At 34.8% G+C, this 16556-nt stretch overlaps 1 protein-coding gene across 1 annotated transcript; it reads left to right on the top strand.

The window, feature by feature from the left end:
• The first annotated feature begins 6611 nt into the window (after positions 1–6611).
• Positions 6612–12648, top strand: LOC143246828 (uncharacterized). Its single transcript, XM_076494012.1, has 4 exons — positions 6612–6731; positions 6999–7221; positions 9073–9234; positions 9524–12648. The coding sequence occupies exons 1-4, from the start codon at positions 6648–6650 to the stop codon at positions 11335–11337; spliced, it is 2283 nt and encodes a 760-aa protein (XP_076350127.1). The 5' UTR covers positions 6612–6647; the 3' UTR covers positions 11338–12648.
• Positions 12649–16556: the final 3908 nt, after the last annotated feature.

Raw genomic sequence — 16556 nt, 5'->3', positions numbered from 1 at the left:
TGACACTGGCATACCTTATTGTAAACTTCTACACTGATACACATTTACCCAGATTAGAAACTTAGTAACACACCATACCTTATTACGTGATTTTGTAAACTTCTACACTGATACACATTTACCTGGATTAGAAACTTAGTGACACACCATACCTTATTGCATGCTTTGTAAACTTCTACACTGATACACATTCACCTGGATTAGAGCTTAGTGACACAGCATACCTTATTACATGCTTTTGTCAACTTCTACACTGATACACATTTACCTGGATTAGAGCTTAGTGACACAGCATACCTTATTACATGCTTTTGTAAACTTCTACACTGATACACATTTACCTAGATTAGAAACTTAGTGACACACCATACCTTATTACGTGCTTTTGTAAACTTCTACACTGATGATACACATTCACCCAGATTAGAGCTTAGTGACACACCATACCTTATTACGTGCATTTGTAAACTTCTACTTTGATACACATTTACCTAGATTAGAAACTTAGTAACACAGCATACCTTATTGCATGCTTTTGTAAACTTCTACACTGATACACATTTACCTAGATTAGAAACTTAGTGACACACCATACCTTATTACATGCTTTTGTAAACTTCTACACTGATGATACACATTCACCCAGATTAGAAACTTAGTGACACAGCATATTTTATTACATGCTTTTGTAAACTTCTACACTGATGATACACATTTACCCAGATTAGTAACTTAGTAACACAGCATACCTTATTACATGCTTTTGTAAACTTCTACATTGATACATATTTATCTAGATAGAAAATTAGTAACACACCATACCTTATTGTAAACTTCTACACTGATACACATTTACCCAGATTAGAAACTTAGTAACACACCATACCTTATTACATGCTTTTGTAAACTTCTACACTGATACACATTTACCTGGATTAGAGCTTAGTGACACACCATACCTTATTACATGCTTTTGTAAACTTCTACACTGATGACTTAGTGACACACCATATTCTACATTCACCCAGATTAGAAACTTAGTGACACAGCATACCTTATTACATGCTTTTGTAAACTTCTACACTGATGCACATTTACCTGGATTAGAAGCTTAGTGACACACCATACCTTATTACGTGCTTTTGTAAACTTCTACACTGATGCACATTTACCTAGATTAGAAACTTAGTGACACACCATACCTTATTACGTGCTTTTGTAAACTTCTACACTGATACACATTTACCTAGATTAGAAACTTAGTGACACACCATACCTTATTACGTGCTTTTGTAAACTTCTACACTGATACACATTTACCCTGGATTAGAGTTAGTAACACACCATACCTTATTACGTGCTTTTGTAGGCTTCTACACTGATACACATTTACCTTGGATTAGAAAGTTAGTAACACACCATACCTTATTACGTGCTTTTGTAAACTTCTACACTGATACACATTTACCTGGATTAGAGCTTAGTGACACAGCATACCTTATTACATGCTTTTGTAAACTTCTACACTGATACACATTTACCTGGATTAGAACTTAGTAACACACCATACCTTATTACGTGCTTTTGTAAACTTCTACACTGATGATACACATTCACCCAGATTAGAAACTTAGTGACACAGCATACCTTATTGTAAACTTCTACACTGATACACATTTACCCAGATTAGAAACTTAGTAACACACCATACCTTATTACGTGCTTTTGTAAACTTCTACACTGATACACATTTACCTAGATTAGAAACTTAGTGACACACCATACCTTATTACATGCTTTTGTAAACTTCTAGACTGATGATACACATTCACCCAGATTAGAAACTTAGTGACACAGCATACCTTATTACATGCTTTTATTAACTTCTACACTGATACACATTTACCTAGATTAGAAACTTAGTAACACAGCATACCTTATTACATGCTTTTATAAACTTCTACACTGATACACATTCACCCAGATTAGAAACTTAGTGACACACCATACCTTATTACATGCTTTTGTAAACTTCTACACTGATGATACACATTCACCCAGATTAGAAACTTAGTGACACACCATACCTTATTACATGCTTTTATAAACTTCTACACTGATGATACACATTCACCCAGATTAGAAACTTAGTGACACAGCATACCTTATTGTAAACTTCTACACTGATACACATTTATCTAGATTAGAGCTTAGCGACACACCATACCTTATTACATGCTTTTGTAAACTTCTACACTGATGATACACATTCACCCAGATTAGAAACTTAGTGACACAGCATATTTTATTACATGCTTTTGTAAACTTCTACACTGATGATACACATTTACCCAGATTAGTAACTTAGTAACACAGCATACCTTATTACATGCTTTTGTAAACTTCTACATTGATACATATTTATCTAGATAGAAAATTAGTAACACACCATACCTTATTGTAAACTTCTACACTGATACACATTTACCTGGATTAGAGCTTAGTGACACACCATACCTTATTACGTGCTTTTGTAAACTTCAACACTGATACACATTCACCCAGATTAGAAACTTAGTGACACACCATACCTTATTACATGCTTTTGTAAACTTCTACACTGATACACATTTACCTAGATTAGAAACTTAGTGACACACCATACCTTATTACATGCTTTTGTAAACTTCTACACTGATGATACACATTCACCCAGATTGGAAACTTAGTGACACAGCATACCTTATTACATGCTTTTGTAAACTTCTACACTGATACACATTTACCTGGATTAGAGCTTAGTGACACACCATACCTTATTACCTGCTTTTGTAAACTTCTACACTGATGATACACATTCACCTGGATTAGAACTTAGTGACACAGCATACCTTATTACATGCTTTTGTAAACTTCTACACTGATACACATTTACCTGGATTAGAAACTTAGTAACACAGCATACCTTATTACATGCTTTTGTAAACTTCTACACTGATGCACATTTACCTGGATTAGAAGCTTAGTGACACACCATACCTTATTACATGCTTTTGTAAACTTCTACTGATGATACACATTTACCCAGATTAGAACTTAGTGACACAGCATACCTTATTGTAAACTTCTACACTGGTACACATTTACCCAGATTAGAGCTTTAGTGACACAGCATACCTTATTACGTGCTTTTGTAAACTTCTACACTGATACACATTTTCCCAGATTAGAAACTTAGTAACACAGCATACCTTATTACATGCTTTTGTAAACTTCTACACTGATACACATTTACCTAGATTAGAACTTAGTGACACACCATACCTTATTACCTGCTTTTGTAAACTTCTACACTGATGATACACATTCACCCAGATTAGAGCTTAGTGACACAGCATACCTTATTACATGCTTTTGTAAACTTCTACACTGATGCACATTTACCCAGATTAGAAACTTAGTGACACAGCATACCTTATTTATTGTAAACTTCTACACTGATACACATTTACCCAGATTAGAAACTTAGTAACACACCATACCTTATTACGTTGCATTTGTAAACTTCTACACTGATACACATTTACCTAGATTAGAAACTTAGTAACACAGCATACCTTATTGCGTGCTTTTGTAGGCTTCTACACTGATACACATTTACCTAGATTAGAAACTTAGTGACACACCATACCTTATTACATGCTTTTGTAAACTTCTAGACTGATGATACACATTCACCCAGATTAGAAACTTAGTGACACAGCATACCTTATTACATGCTTTTATTAACTTCTACACTGATACACATTTACCTAGATTAGAAACTTAGTAACACAGCATACCTTATTACATGCTTTTGTAAACTTCTACACTGATACACATTCACCGGATTAGAGCTTGGTGACACACCATACCTTATTACATGCATTTTTGTAAACTTCTGGACTGATGATACACATTCACCTGGATTAGAGCTTAGTGACACAGCATACCTTATTACATGCTTTTGTAAACTTCTACACTGATGCACATTTACCTGGATTAGAGCTTGGTGACACAGCATACCTTATTGTAAGCTTCTATGCTGACACATTTACCCAGATTAGAACTTAGTGACACACCATACCTTATTACGTGCTTTTGTAAACTTCTACACTGATACACATTTACCTGGATTAGAGCTTAGTAACACAGCATACCTTATTACGTGCTTTTGTAAACTTCTACACTGATACACATTTACCCAGATTAGAAACTTAGTGACACACCATACCTTATTACATGCTTTTGTAAACTTCTACACTGATGATACACATTCACCCAGATTAGAAACTTAGTGACACAGCATACCTTATTACATGCTTTTATAAACTTCTACACTGATACACATTCACCTGGATTAGAGCTTAGTGACACACCATACCTTATTTGTAAACTTCTACACTGATGACACATTTATCTGGATTAAACTTAGTAACACACCATACCTTATTACATGCTTTTGTAAACTTCTACACTGATGATACACATTCACCCAGATTAGAAACTTAGTGACACAGCATATTTTATTACATGCTTTTGTAAACTTCTACACTGATGATACACATTTACCCAGATTAGTAACTTAGTAACACAGCATACCTTATTACATGCTTTTGTAAACTTCTACATTGATACATATTTATCTAGATAGAAAATTAGTAACACACCATACCTTATTGTAAACTTCTACACTGATACACATTTACCCAGATTAGAAACTTAGTAATACACCATACCTTATTATGTGATTTTGTAAACTTCAACACTGATACACATTCACCCAGATTAGAAACTTAGTGACACACCATACCTTATTACATGCTTTTGTAAACTTCTACACTGATACACATTTACCTAGATTAGAAACTTAGTGACACACCATACCTTATTACATGCTTTTGTCAACTTCTACACTGATGATACACATTCACCCAGATTAGAAACTTAGTGACACAGCATACCTTATTACATGCTTTTGTAAACTTCTACACTGATACACATTTACCTAGATTAGAAACTTAGTGACACACCATACCTTATTACCTGCTTTTGTAAACTTCTAGACTGATGATACACATTCACCCAGATTAGAAACTTAGTGACACAGCATACCTTATTACATGCTTTTGTAAATTTCTACACTGATACACATTTACCTAGGTGAGAAACTTAGTAACACAGCATACCTTATTGCATGCTTTTGTAAACTTCTACACTGATACACATTTACCTAGATTAGAAACTTAGTGACACACCATACCTTATTACATGCTTTTGTAAACTTCTAGACTGATGATACACATTCACCCAGATTAGAAACTTGGTGACACAGCATACCTTATTGTAAACTTCTACACTGGTACACATTTACCCAGATTAGAAACTTAGTGACACAGCATACCTTATTACATGCCTTTGTAAACTTCTACACTGATACACATTTTCCCAGATTAGAAAATTAGTAACACAGCATACCTTATTACATGCTTTTGTAAACTTCTACACTGATACACATTTACCTAGATTAGAAACTTAGTGACACACCATACCTTATTACCTACTTTTGTAAACTTCTAGACTGATGATACACATTCACCCAGATTAGAAACTTAGTGACACAGCATACCTTATTACATGCTTTTGTAAACTTCTACACTTTTGATACACATTCACCCAGATTAGAAACTTAGTGACACAGCATACCTTATTGTAAACTTCTACACTGATACACATTTACCCAGATTAGAAACTTAGTAACACACCATACCTTATTACGTGCATTTGTAAACTTCTACACTGATACACATTTACCTAGATGAGAAACTTAGTAACACAGCATACCTTATTGCATGCTTTTGTAAACTTCTACACTGATACACATTTACCTAGATTAGAAACTTAGTGACACACCATACCTTATTACATGCTTTTGTAAACTTCTAGACTGATGATACACATTCACCCAGATTAGAAACTTAGTGACACAGCATACCTTATTACATGCTTTTATTAACTTCCACACTGATACACATTTACCCAAATTAGAAACTTAGTAATACAGCATACCATATTACATGCTTTTGTATACTTCTATACTGATACACATTTACCTAGATTAGAAACTTAGTGACACATTAAGGTGATGACCAACATCTTTACAGAAACATAGTTTAACTCATTAAAGGTGGTTACCAACATCTTTACAGAAACATAGTTTAACACATTAAAGGTGGTTACCAACATGTTTACAGAAACATAGTTTAACACATTAAAGGTGGCTACCTACATGTTTACAGAAACATAGTTTAACACATTAAAGGTGGCTACCTACATGTTTACAGAAACATAGTTTAACACATTAAAGGTGGCTACCAACATCTTTACAGAAACAGAGTTTACCACATTAGAGTTGGTTACCAACATCTTTACAGAAACATAGTTTAACACATTAAAGGTGGTGACCAACATCTTTACAGAAACATTGTTTAACACATTAAAGTTGGTTACCAACATCTTTATAGAAACCTAATTTTTTAACGTGTAAATGTAAATTTCAAGTATCTAACTTTTTATTTTTCCACCAATTATAAAGCAGTACCAATGTGATGAAACACCCAAGCTTGATGGACTTGAAACAAACAAGACAGATTGTAGTTAATAAGTACAAGACAAAGGAAAATTCAAGAAAGGTAAATTACTGATGCATTTAATAGATAAAATTCTCAATCTAAGTAATTGTTTAGATATTATGAAGACACAAGTGAATAAATGGTTTATCATGCCAAGTGTGTGATGATAAATGGTTTATCGTGCCAAGTGTGTGATGATAAATGGTTTATCGTGCCAAGTGTGTGATGATAAATGGTTTATCCTGCAAAGTGTGTGATGATAAATGGTTTATCGTGCCAAGTGTGTGATGATAATTTTCTTTCTACATTTAACTTGCATTCATTCAGAGAACCAGAGATAAAAGTACATTAAAATCCTCCTCTCGGAGATTTTCACCTCGTGTGTCTGCTAAGAAGGCGTCACCTCATGTGCCCAAAACTTCCCCAAAGAAAGAAGTAAAGCAAGTCTGTAGGAACTTGTTCGACACAACAAAACACTTCAGAAAGTATTCTTGTCCTGTTCAAGTTAGTCGGAAGTATAACCAGAAAAGTGAAGTTACTACACCTCGGGGTGAGCCCACTGAATGTTTGTTATAACATGTTAACGGTTAAGAGTAATTTGACGTAAGAACTTATAATTGGATTTAATGCCATTTAATAAATTTGGTTTATTTTTTAAGTATCATTTATTGAACAGTGTTTTTATTATTTCTAACTTGAGTTTAATAATGTCTTAAAACTTCCAGTTAAAGTAATAAACATACACTGATGGCCAAAATCTTAAGGCCAATGAACAGAAAGAAAAAATATGCATTTTGCATTGTTAGACTCAACCACTTATTTGATTAGAGCTTCAAAAGATGAAAATAAGAACAGGGAAAATAAAAATAAAAAACTTTTTTAGCATTTAATAGGGAAAATGTGAACACTATAAGATTGGCCTAAATACTAGCTGATATAGAGTTTAAGACCATACCAAAAAGAAGTCCTAAACATTGTAGGAAATGCCCAACATAAGGTCTCAGTAGTGAGTTGCACAGCCATCATTGCAAATAACTTCAAACATTCGCTTTGATATGGTCGATATAAATATTTGCAGAAGGCTGGCTGGAATGTTATTCCAAGTAGTCAAGATGACTTCACGAAGATTATGCACTGTTTGCAATTGACGTCCATTTCTATAGACTTCCCTTGCCATTCACCCCCAAACATTTTCAATGGTGTTCAGTTTGGGTGAACACGCTGGATGGTCCAAAAGAATCACATTATTCACCATGAAAAAGTCCTTTGTCCTGCAGGCATTGTGGATTGCAGCTTTGTCTTACTGAAAGATCCAGTCATTTCCACATAAGAGAGGGCCTTCAGTCAATAAAGATGCTCTCTCCAACATGTCAATGTAGCCAGCTGCTATTTGATGCCCCTGTATAACCTGAACCTCCATTGTTCCATGGAAGAAGAAAGCACCCCAGATCATGACAGAACCTCCTCCACTGTGTCAAGTAGAAAATGTCTCCGGTGGGATATCCTTATCATGCCAGTAATGTTGGAAGCCATCTGGACCATCCAGGTTAAATTTTTTCTCATCAGAGAACAAAACCTTCGTCCACTTTTCTATGTCCCATGTTTGATGCTTTTCAGCAAAGTTTGACCAAGCTGTTTAATGGTGTGGAAGGAGGCATGGCCTTTGAAGAAGTTTACGGTTTTTAAAGCTTTTCTCTCATGGATGCCATCTTATTGTTCTTGAGCTGCATTCTGCGTCCGTAAGGGCCTTAATTTGGTTCGACGATCGGCAGGTATCTTGCAGGACAACCTGTCGAACCCTCCTGCTCAATACCAGCGAAATTTTCTTGGGCCGACCACTTGAAATTCTTGTTCTGTATCCCTCAGGGTCTTTTAAGAAATTTGCAACAGCAGTTTTACTATGCTCAATCTCACCAGCGATGGCACGTTGAGAGAGACCTCGCTTTTGCAGCTCAACAATTCTGCCATGTTCAAACTCTGTAAACCTTTTAGCCTTTGCCATGTTTTTACCCAGTCTAACATAGTAGAAGTTGACAATGCTAATGTTGAACACAAATGACTAAATTTCATTACATTTTTACTGATTAATGCTTTGTTTCAGTATGGTCTTAAACTTTTGACCAGCGAGTATTTAGACTAATTTCATAGTGTTCACATTATCCCTATTAATGCTAAAAAAGTTTTATTTTTATTTTTCCTTTTCTTATTTTCATCCTTCAAAGCTCTACTCAAATAAGTCTAACAGTGCAAAATGCAAATTTTTTCTTTATGTTCATTAGCCTTAAGATTTTGTCCAGCAGTGTATTCATCTTGTTGTGAGGTGTTTAGCTTTATCATAATCATGTACTGCCTCAGTCATTGGTTGCTAATTCTTTAAATGAATATTTCTATTTGTTTTCAGGTAACAATGTTTTAAAAACCAGATTTGTTCCGGAGACACCTTCTCACAGACAAGGGCCACACGTAGTACTTAGAAAGCAAGAGCATCTCAGAAGCTCAACTCTAACCCTCCTAAATGCGGTTGTTGTGGAGGAATCACCTGACAAAGTTCTGAAGGAAGCTGGTATGTGTCAGCACCTGTGTTAACTTTATTGATCTGTCATTGTTTTGTTTTTCAATAAATAAAGCCTGTTTTTCAATAAATAAAGCCTGTTTACTGATCTACAAAACCCCAAGATAATATACCTAATTGCACACATGGATTTCGTGTATTAAACTTTTGTTACTGTTTGTTTTACAGAAATTTCTGAATATAATATTTACTTAATTTATTGTTTGTTTGTTTTTAATATAAATTGTAAAGGCTAGTTATGAAGTCTAGTACTGTTATTCATATAAAATTGTTTTTCCAGAACCATTACTTAATCAAAGAAGACCTTTTCAAGGATTAAGACGAAGTTGTTCCTTCTATGATACTGAAACATCCAAATCTCGAAACATGGAGAAAGCTGATGCTTCCTTGTTAGCCCAACGCATTCATGGATGTAGTAATGTGAGCCCACACACTTTATTTTCAGAACTGTGTTCAAGTCCAAAGGTTTGTATGACTTCTTTACAAGACATCCAGATGATGTCTTCAAACCTCAAGATCCACAGGGTTTCTTCATATAATCATAAGACCCCAACTGGGAACATGTCAACACCCAGAACCCGTGGAACTTTGTCTCGATCAGTCCTTACGACCCCTACTAGGAAGATGTCATCAGCCCCAAGGACCCCAGAAGCTTCTTCTTCATCAATCCTTAAAACCCCTAGTAGAAAGATGTCTTCAGCACCAAGGACCAGTGGAGCTTCTTCATCAATCCTTAAGACCCCTAGTAGGAAGATGTCATCATCCCCAAGGACCAGTGGAGCTTCTTCATCAATCCTTAAAACCCCTAGTAGGAAGATGTCATCATCCCCAAGGACCAGTGGAGCTTCTTCATCAATCCTTAAGACTCCTAGTAAGAAGCCAACATCATCTCCAAAGACTCTTGGGACTTTTCCATCAATCCTTAAGACCCCTAGTAAGAAGCTGTCATCATCTCCAAAGACTCCTGGGACTTCTCCTCCAATCCTTATGACCCTTAATAGGAAGATGTCATCAGCCTCAAGAACTCCTAGGGTTTCTCCATCAATCATGAAGACCTCTCTCTCTCTTTGGGGTAGTCCTAGTCAAAACACACGTTCCAAAACTCCAGCTAAACAGAGTTTTTCCTCTCTGAAACACCCATCCACACCTACTTCATCAACAAAAATACAAAGAAGAATTCTATTCAAGGATGGAGATTCATCTGATAGTGGTATTTTGAGCTCACATAGCAGCATCTCACCAGAAATAAAGAAAACACCAAGATGCTTTAAAGAAGGTATATCTCTAGATGCTACTGAAATTAAAACACATGATAATGAGGTTCACTGTACACCAAAGGTAATACTTACTAATCTTAACCACATCCATAGTGAAGACCTCAGTCTGGACAAAGAAGAATATAAGTTATCAGAGTTGGTGCCAGTAGAGGAGAACATTGACCATGGATCCGGAGAGGTAAATAAAAATGTGAAAGAATGTACATTTAGAACAAATAATAATAAAATACATGAGGACCTGTCTTTAAAATTTCCACGGTTCACTCGGGGTAAATCTAAAGAAATGGGTGTGTCTTCTGACTTCTTTACTATTCTGACAACCAAGTCTCCAACATACCAACATCCACAGGAAAAGACCAGTTCATCTCCTTACAAGGCATCTCTTTCTTGTACAGAAAAACTACAGAATAAGTTATCTAAAGCTGACATGTTTGGTTTGAGGAAACGAGGTAGTGTAGATGAGTGTACTACAAGACCGCTCCAAAAAAGACGACGGACTGAAGCCAATTCTCGAACAAAATCAGAAATAAGTTTACCAACAAATACCGTTGGTGAGGAAGTGAAAGCTGATGAAGTGTTTCTTGTGTCACCATTTAACAAAACAAGAGATCCTTCACAGAACCTGGACATGAAAGGGGTAACTCCAAGACATAACATGAAGCAAAATTATACCCCACCATCAGCCCTGAGCCTTTTACATCTGACAACATCCCCTGTGGTCTTGAGAGAAACTAACTATATGTCTGATTGTAAAAAAGACCACGAAACTGGTACATGTAAAGCAAGAAGGTCACTGTGTAACAAACTCCACAGATAAAACAAACCTAACATGGTTATGTGTTTCTGTAAACAACTACATTTGTAATCTGTACAGGTTAAGATGTTCCACGTTGACTTATATTTTGTTTTGGAAGTAACAGTGTTTCTTGTTAAGCATGTAAATGTTTTCTATACATCTGAGACACAATTTTAAAATAATAGTAATATTTGGTATGTACTGCAGCATAAATTAACTTATTTATAAGTAATAGAATTATTTCTGAAACAAAATAATAATTGATACATATATTGTTGATTTATCAATACAAATAAAGATACCTCACCAGTGTGATTACAAGTAGGAAGGGTTTATAAAAGTACCATGTAAGATATGCTTACTGTATGTCATAAAACTAATTTTTTATATCTTTGTTTCATTAATCTAACTCGTAAAGTTTATGAAACCATCGTAATTCGATTCCCATTGTTCATTTTAAAAAACTCAAAATTTGTGTAGTTTTAAACTTTAAGTTACAAGGTAAAAAGCCTTTGAATTAGGGTTAAATATTTACCTTTACTTTTACATTCTATCAATGTATGTATGTGCTTGACTGTTCTATTTTGAATTCCAAGATGAGTGGAATTGAAAGTAGAATTTTAAAAATGAACATTGAAAGACAAGTGTTTAGAAGTAGGTTATTCAAAGTATGTTTTCTGTTCTATCCATCAAAATTGTATATTTTAATCGTTGTTTTAACGAGGTGTAGTACAGACAGTTCCAGTTGTATTTTTCAACTCGATGTTCGTAAAGCATGTTTTGTAATTACTCAGTAAACTTTCCTAATCAGTGAACTTGTATTTTCTATAATAGAACCTAGTGGTGAAGTCTTGAAGCATTTTAACTGTTTTTATATTACAATGTAATGAAAATATCTAACAATAATGCCAGGTGTATTATTGAATAACTTAATAAGCAAAACTACACTATTCAATAATTATTGAGTGTTTCTCAACCAACTCAAAAAGATAGCGTGTTAAAAAAACAACAGTTTTTGGTGTAGCCAAAGACTAAATCTTCGTGAATAAATATTATTTTAGTACATTTGTAAATAGTTTTAAATGTTTAAGTATTTTTACTACATGATAAACAGTTTGGGTAAGTGTTGATAGAAGAATTATTTAGTTACTGATAAATTGACGTCTAAAATATTGTGACATCTGTTGGATATTCCAGTGAAATATATCTGTGAACAGCATATCCTTTCAGTTTGCAGTATGTTGAACTGAAAAGTGGTTCTTTAGACATGTTATAATATTACCACAAAACATGTACTGTGTTTATAATGTAATAAATTTGTATTTGATTTTATTCTATATGTTATTTAAGACAGTAGTGACGACATTGCTGTTCTTATGAAACCAGCAATGAATGAGCTATCTTGTTGGTATATTACCAATATTAAAGTTTAGTAAAGATATTTGTTGCTGTATTCATCTGTTTTATTCTCGTGTTGTGGTGAATTACAAGGGTTGGAATGAGGTTTGTGAAAATAATATTTCGCGTGTCTCTAAATATTTATTTCTCACGCGAGAGAGGAAATGGATTTATTCCACGATAATTTTATATCCCTTTTTACAATGGTTTTATTTGTTTTTCACGATTCATAAAAAGAAAGACATCAATTACTACAATATTTCCACAAACAAATAAGAACTTATTAAAACTCAACGTATCTGTTAATATAACTTGTATTTTTAATATTTTTTCCCTCGTCTTTATGTTCAACATAGTGGTGGTGGTGGTAAAAATTTCGCATATGATCGTAGCTAAACTAGAAAGAACAAGTGTCGAACAACCCCAGTTTTATTCGTAAAAGTGATAAACTGAAACAATTCAACCTTATCGCTTTGTTCTAACGATTTTATATGATTTTTAAGAGGAGTTTGATCGAAAATTGTGTGTCGTAGTTGTTAGAATATCTAATTGGTAAGTTGTAGATAGTGAGGAATAATTATTTTATTCAGAGTATTTTCTGTTGCTGTGAAACGTGGCTAAAGTATTAGGTGTGAGAAGAGATTCATGTGCTGAATTATACGTAGACTTTTATTTACGTTAAAGTATTTTTATCTCCGGGCTTTCAATCATACTGTGTCCTTCTTCGGATAACAAAGTATAAATAAAAATATTTTAACGTAGATGAAGGTCTATTTGGTTATAAATTTAACGATATTATGAGCGGTATGCATTTTGTGTCAAACGTTATAGCAATTTTACGTTTTTATTAATACTGTTGAAATATCGTTTAGTTAAAATAAAATTTGATAACAGTGAAACGTTGTTCTGCTAGTAGGCCTAAACATACTGTATTGTCTTAACTGGATTTCGGTATAAAGATAGGCCAAGCCTCACTCGAATAATTCAGCTCCCCTTATCTAACAACGTTGTATTTATAGGCGGAGATTAGTAGAACATAACGGTTGAATTATTCGTATTAAACCTATATTAGGGAAAAATGTATATTTGAAGAATAAGCCACAGGCCAGTTTACTTAGATTTTTGCTATTTCACGTTTTAGTTCTCTCCCTGAGAATGACATTCGACACGTTTTTCTCCCGATTTGGAAAATGCAAGTCTTTTTCTTTTATCTGTTTATTTGTTAATTAATAACAACACAGACCCATCTGTGTTTTGGCCTTAAGGCGGTTCTATGTGATTGGTAGTTCAAAGTGAGTTGGGTTTTTAACCAATTATTCAGCAGATCTCGTGTCCCCCCCCAAAAAAAAAAAACAGCACAAATACTAACTTTCAATACATGAGATACACACACAATATGTATTTAATGTATTAATAACTTTGGAAAACACAGGAGGCTAATAGAGCATATTCTATCGGTGCACGTGCTCTGCGTGTTTCTTGTGGCATTTATATCATGCATGGATTGCATGCTATGTATTATTAACCAATCAAACTGGTTTATGTACATGATATTCAGACATCAGAGTGAATTTTTATAGCCATACAGGCCACATTATTCACAGTGTTTTTTTTTTTAAATGTCGGATGTTAGAGCTAATTTATGGGGTGTTCGTCTATGTTTCGTACATACAGAAATTATACACAAGGATTCTGAATTTTAAAAATCTGCTTAGACACAGAATATTCCATAAACATGGGTCTTTATTTATTTATTTCTAAAGTGTATTTTCATTTAAGCTTACCATAGACCTAAACGATTTTGGCTTCCTGTTACATTTGTTCTTAAGGTAATGAAAGTTAACTGGCAAGGCCGACATGTAACAACAAATTTATACGAAAGAACCGGTAAGCGAAAATAGACTCCTGTCACTAATCGGTAATAATCTTTTTCGTAAATATAACGTAGATATATAGAGGGCGCTGAATTATTCGAGTAAAACTTGGGCCAATCTTTATATCAAAATCCGGTTCAGACAAACCAGTATGTTAAGCCGACTTGCAGAACAATCTTCCAGTGTTATCAACACTGTTTTATTGTAGCTAAACGATAATAACATTAATAAAAACGTAAAATTGCTGTTACGTTTGACACAAAATGGATACCGCTCATAATATCGGTATAACCATAATAACACACAGACTTTCATCTCCGTCAAAATGTTTTAATTTGTACCTTATTGTCCGACGAAGGATTTGGTAAGATGCCCGAAAGCTCGCCAATAAAACTCTATCTTTGTTAACCTGAAGATCATCTCGGAGGGATGAAACATTGTTCTATGCTTTATTAGTAAGTGTTAATACCTATACCAGTCGTCTTGAGACACAAGTTTTCCACATACACTGCTAGCCAAAATCTTAAGGCCAATGAACATAAAGAAAAAATATGCATTTTGCGTTGTTAGACTCAACCACTTATTTGAGTAGAGCTTCGAAAGATGAAAATAAGGGAAATAAAAATAAAAAACTTTTAGTATTTAATACGGAAACAATATGAAATTAGTATAAATACTCGCTGGTCAAAAGTTTAAGACCATACTGAAACGAAGCGTTAATCGGTAAACACGTAACGAAATTTAGTCATTTGTGTTCAAGCATTAGCATTGTCAGCTTCTACTGGGTAAAAACATGGTAAAGGCTAAAAGGTTGACAGAGTTTGAACATGGCAGAATTGTTGAGCTGCAAAAGCGAGGTCTCTCTCAACGTGCCATCGCTGGTGAGATTGAGCATAGTAAAACTGCTGTTGCAAATTTCTTGAAAGACCGTGAGGGATACGGAACAAGAATTTCAAGTGGTCGGCCCAAGAAAATTTCGCCGGTATTGAGCAGGAGGGTTCGACAGGTTGTCCTGCAAGATACCTGCCGATCGTCGAACCAAATTAAGGCCCTTACGGACGCAGAATGCAGCTCAAGAACAATAAGATGGCATCCATGAGAGAAAAGCTTTAAAAACCGTAAACTTCTTCAAAGGCCATGCCTCCTTCCACACCACGAAACAGCTTGGTCAAACTTTGCTGAAAAGCATCAAACATGGGACGTAGAAAAGTGGACGAAGGTTTTGTTCTCTGATGAGAAAAAAATTTAACCTGGATGGTCCAGATGGCTTCCAACGTTACTGGCACGATTAGGATATTCCACCGGAGACATGTTCTACACAACACAGTGGAGGAGGTTCCATCATGATCTGGGATGCTTTCTCCTTCCACGGAACAATGGAACTTCAGGTTATACAGGGGCGTCAAACAGCAGCTGGTTACATTGACATTTTGGAGAAAGCATCCTTATTGACTGAGGCCCTTGTTTGTGTTGAAATGATTGGATCTTTCAGCAGGACAATGCTGCAGTTCACAATGCCTGCAGGACAAAGGACTTTTTCATGGCGAATAATGTGATTCTTTTGGACCGTCCAGCGTGTTCGCCCGAACTGAACCCCATTGAAAATGTTTGGAGGTGGATGGCAAGAGAAATCTATAGAATTGGACGTCAATTGCAAACAGTGCATGATCTTCGTGAAGCCATCTTCACTACTTGGAATAACATTCCAGCCAGCCTTTTGCAAACGCTTATATCGACAATGTCAAAGCGAATGTTTGAAGTTATTCGCAATGACGGCCGTGCAACTCACTACTGAGACCTCTTGTTGGGCATTTCCTACAATGTTTAGGACTTCTTTTTGGTATGGTCTTAAACTTTTTGACCAGTTGGAATTTAGGATAATTTCTTAATGTTCAACATTTTCCGTATTAAATGCTGAAAACGTTTTTTATTTTTATTTTTCCTTTTCTTATTTTCATCTTTCGAAGC

The sequence above is a fragment of the Tachypleus tridentatus genome, chromosome 3, assembly GCF_004210375.1.
Source record: "Tachypleus tridentatus isolate NWPU-2018 chromosome 3, ASM421037v1, whole genome shotgun sequence".
Taxonomy (NCBI): Eukaryota; Metazoa; Arthropoda; class Merostomata; order Xiphosura; family Limulidae; genus Tachypleus; species Tachypleus tridentatus.
The sequence above is the reverse complement of the archived record's forward strand: the minus strand, read 5'-3'. Positions and strand labels throughout refer to the sequence as shown.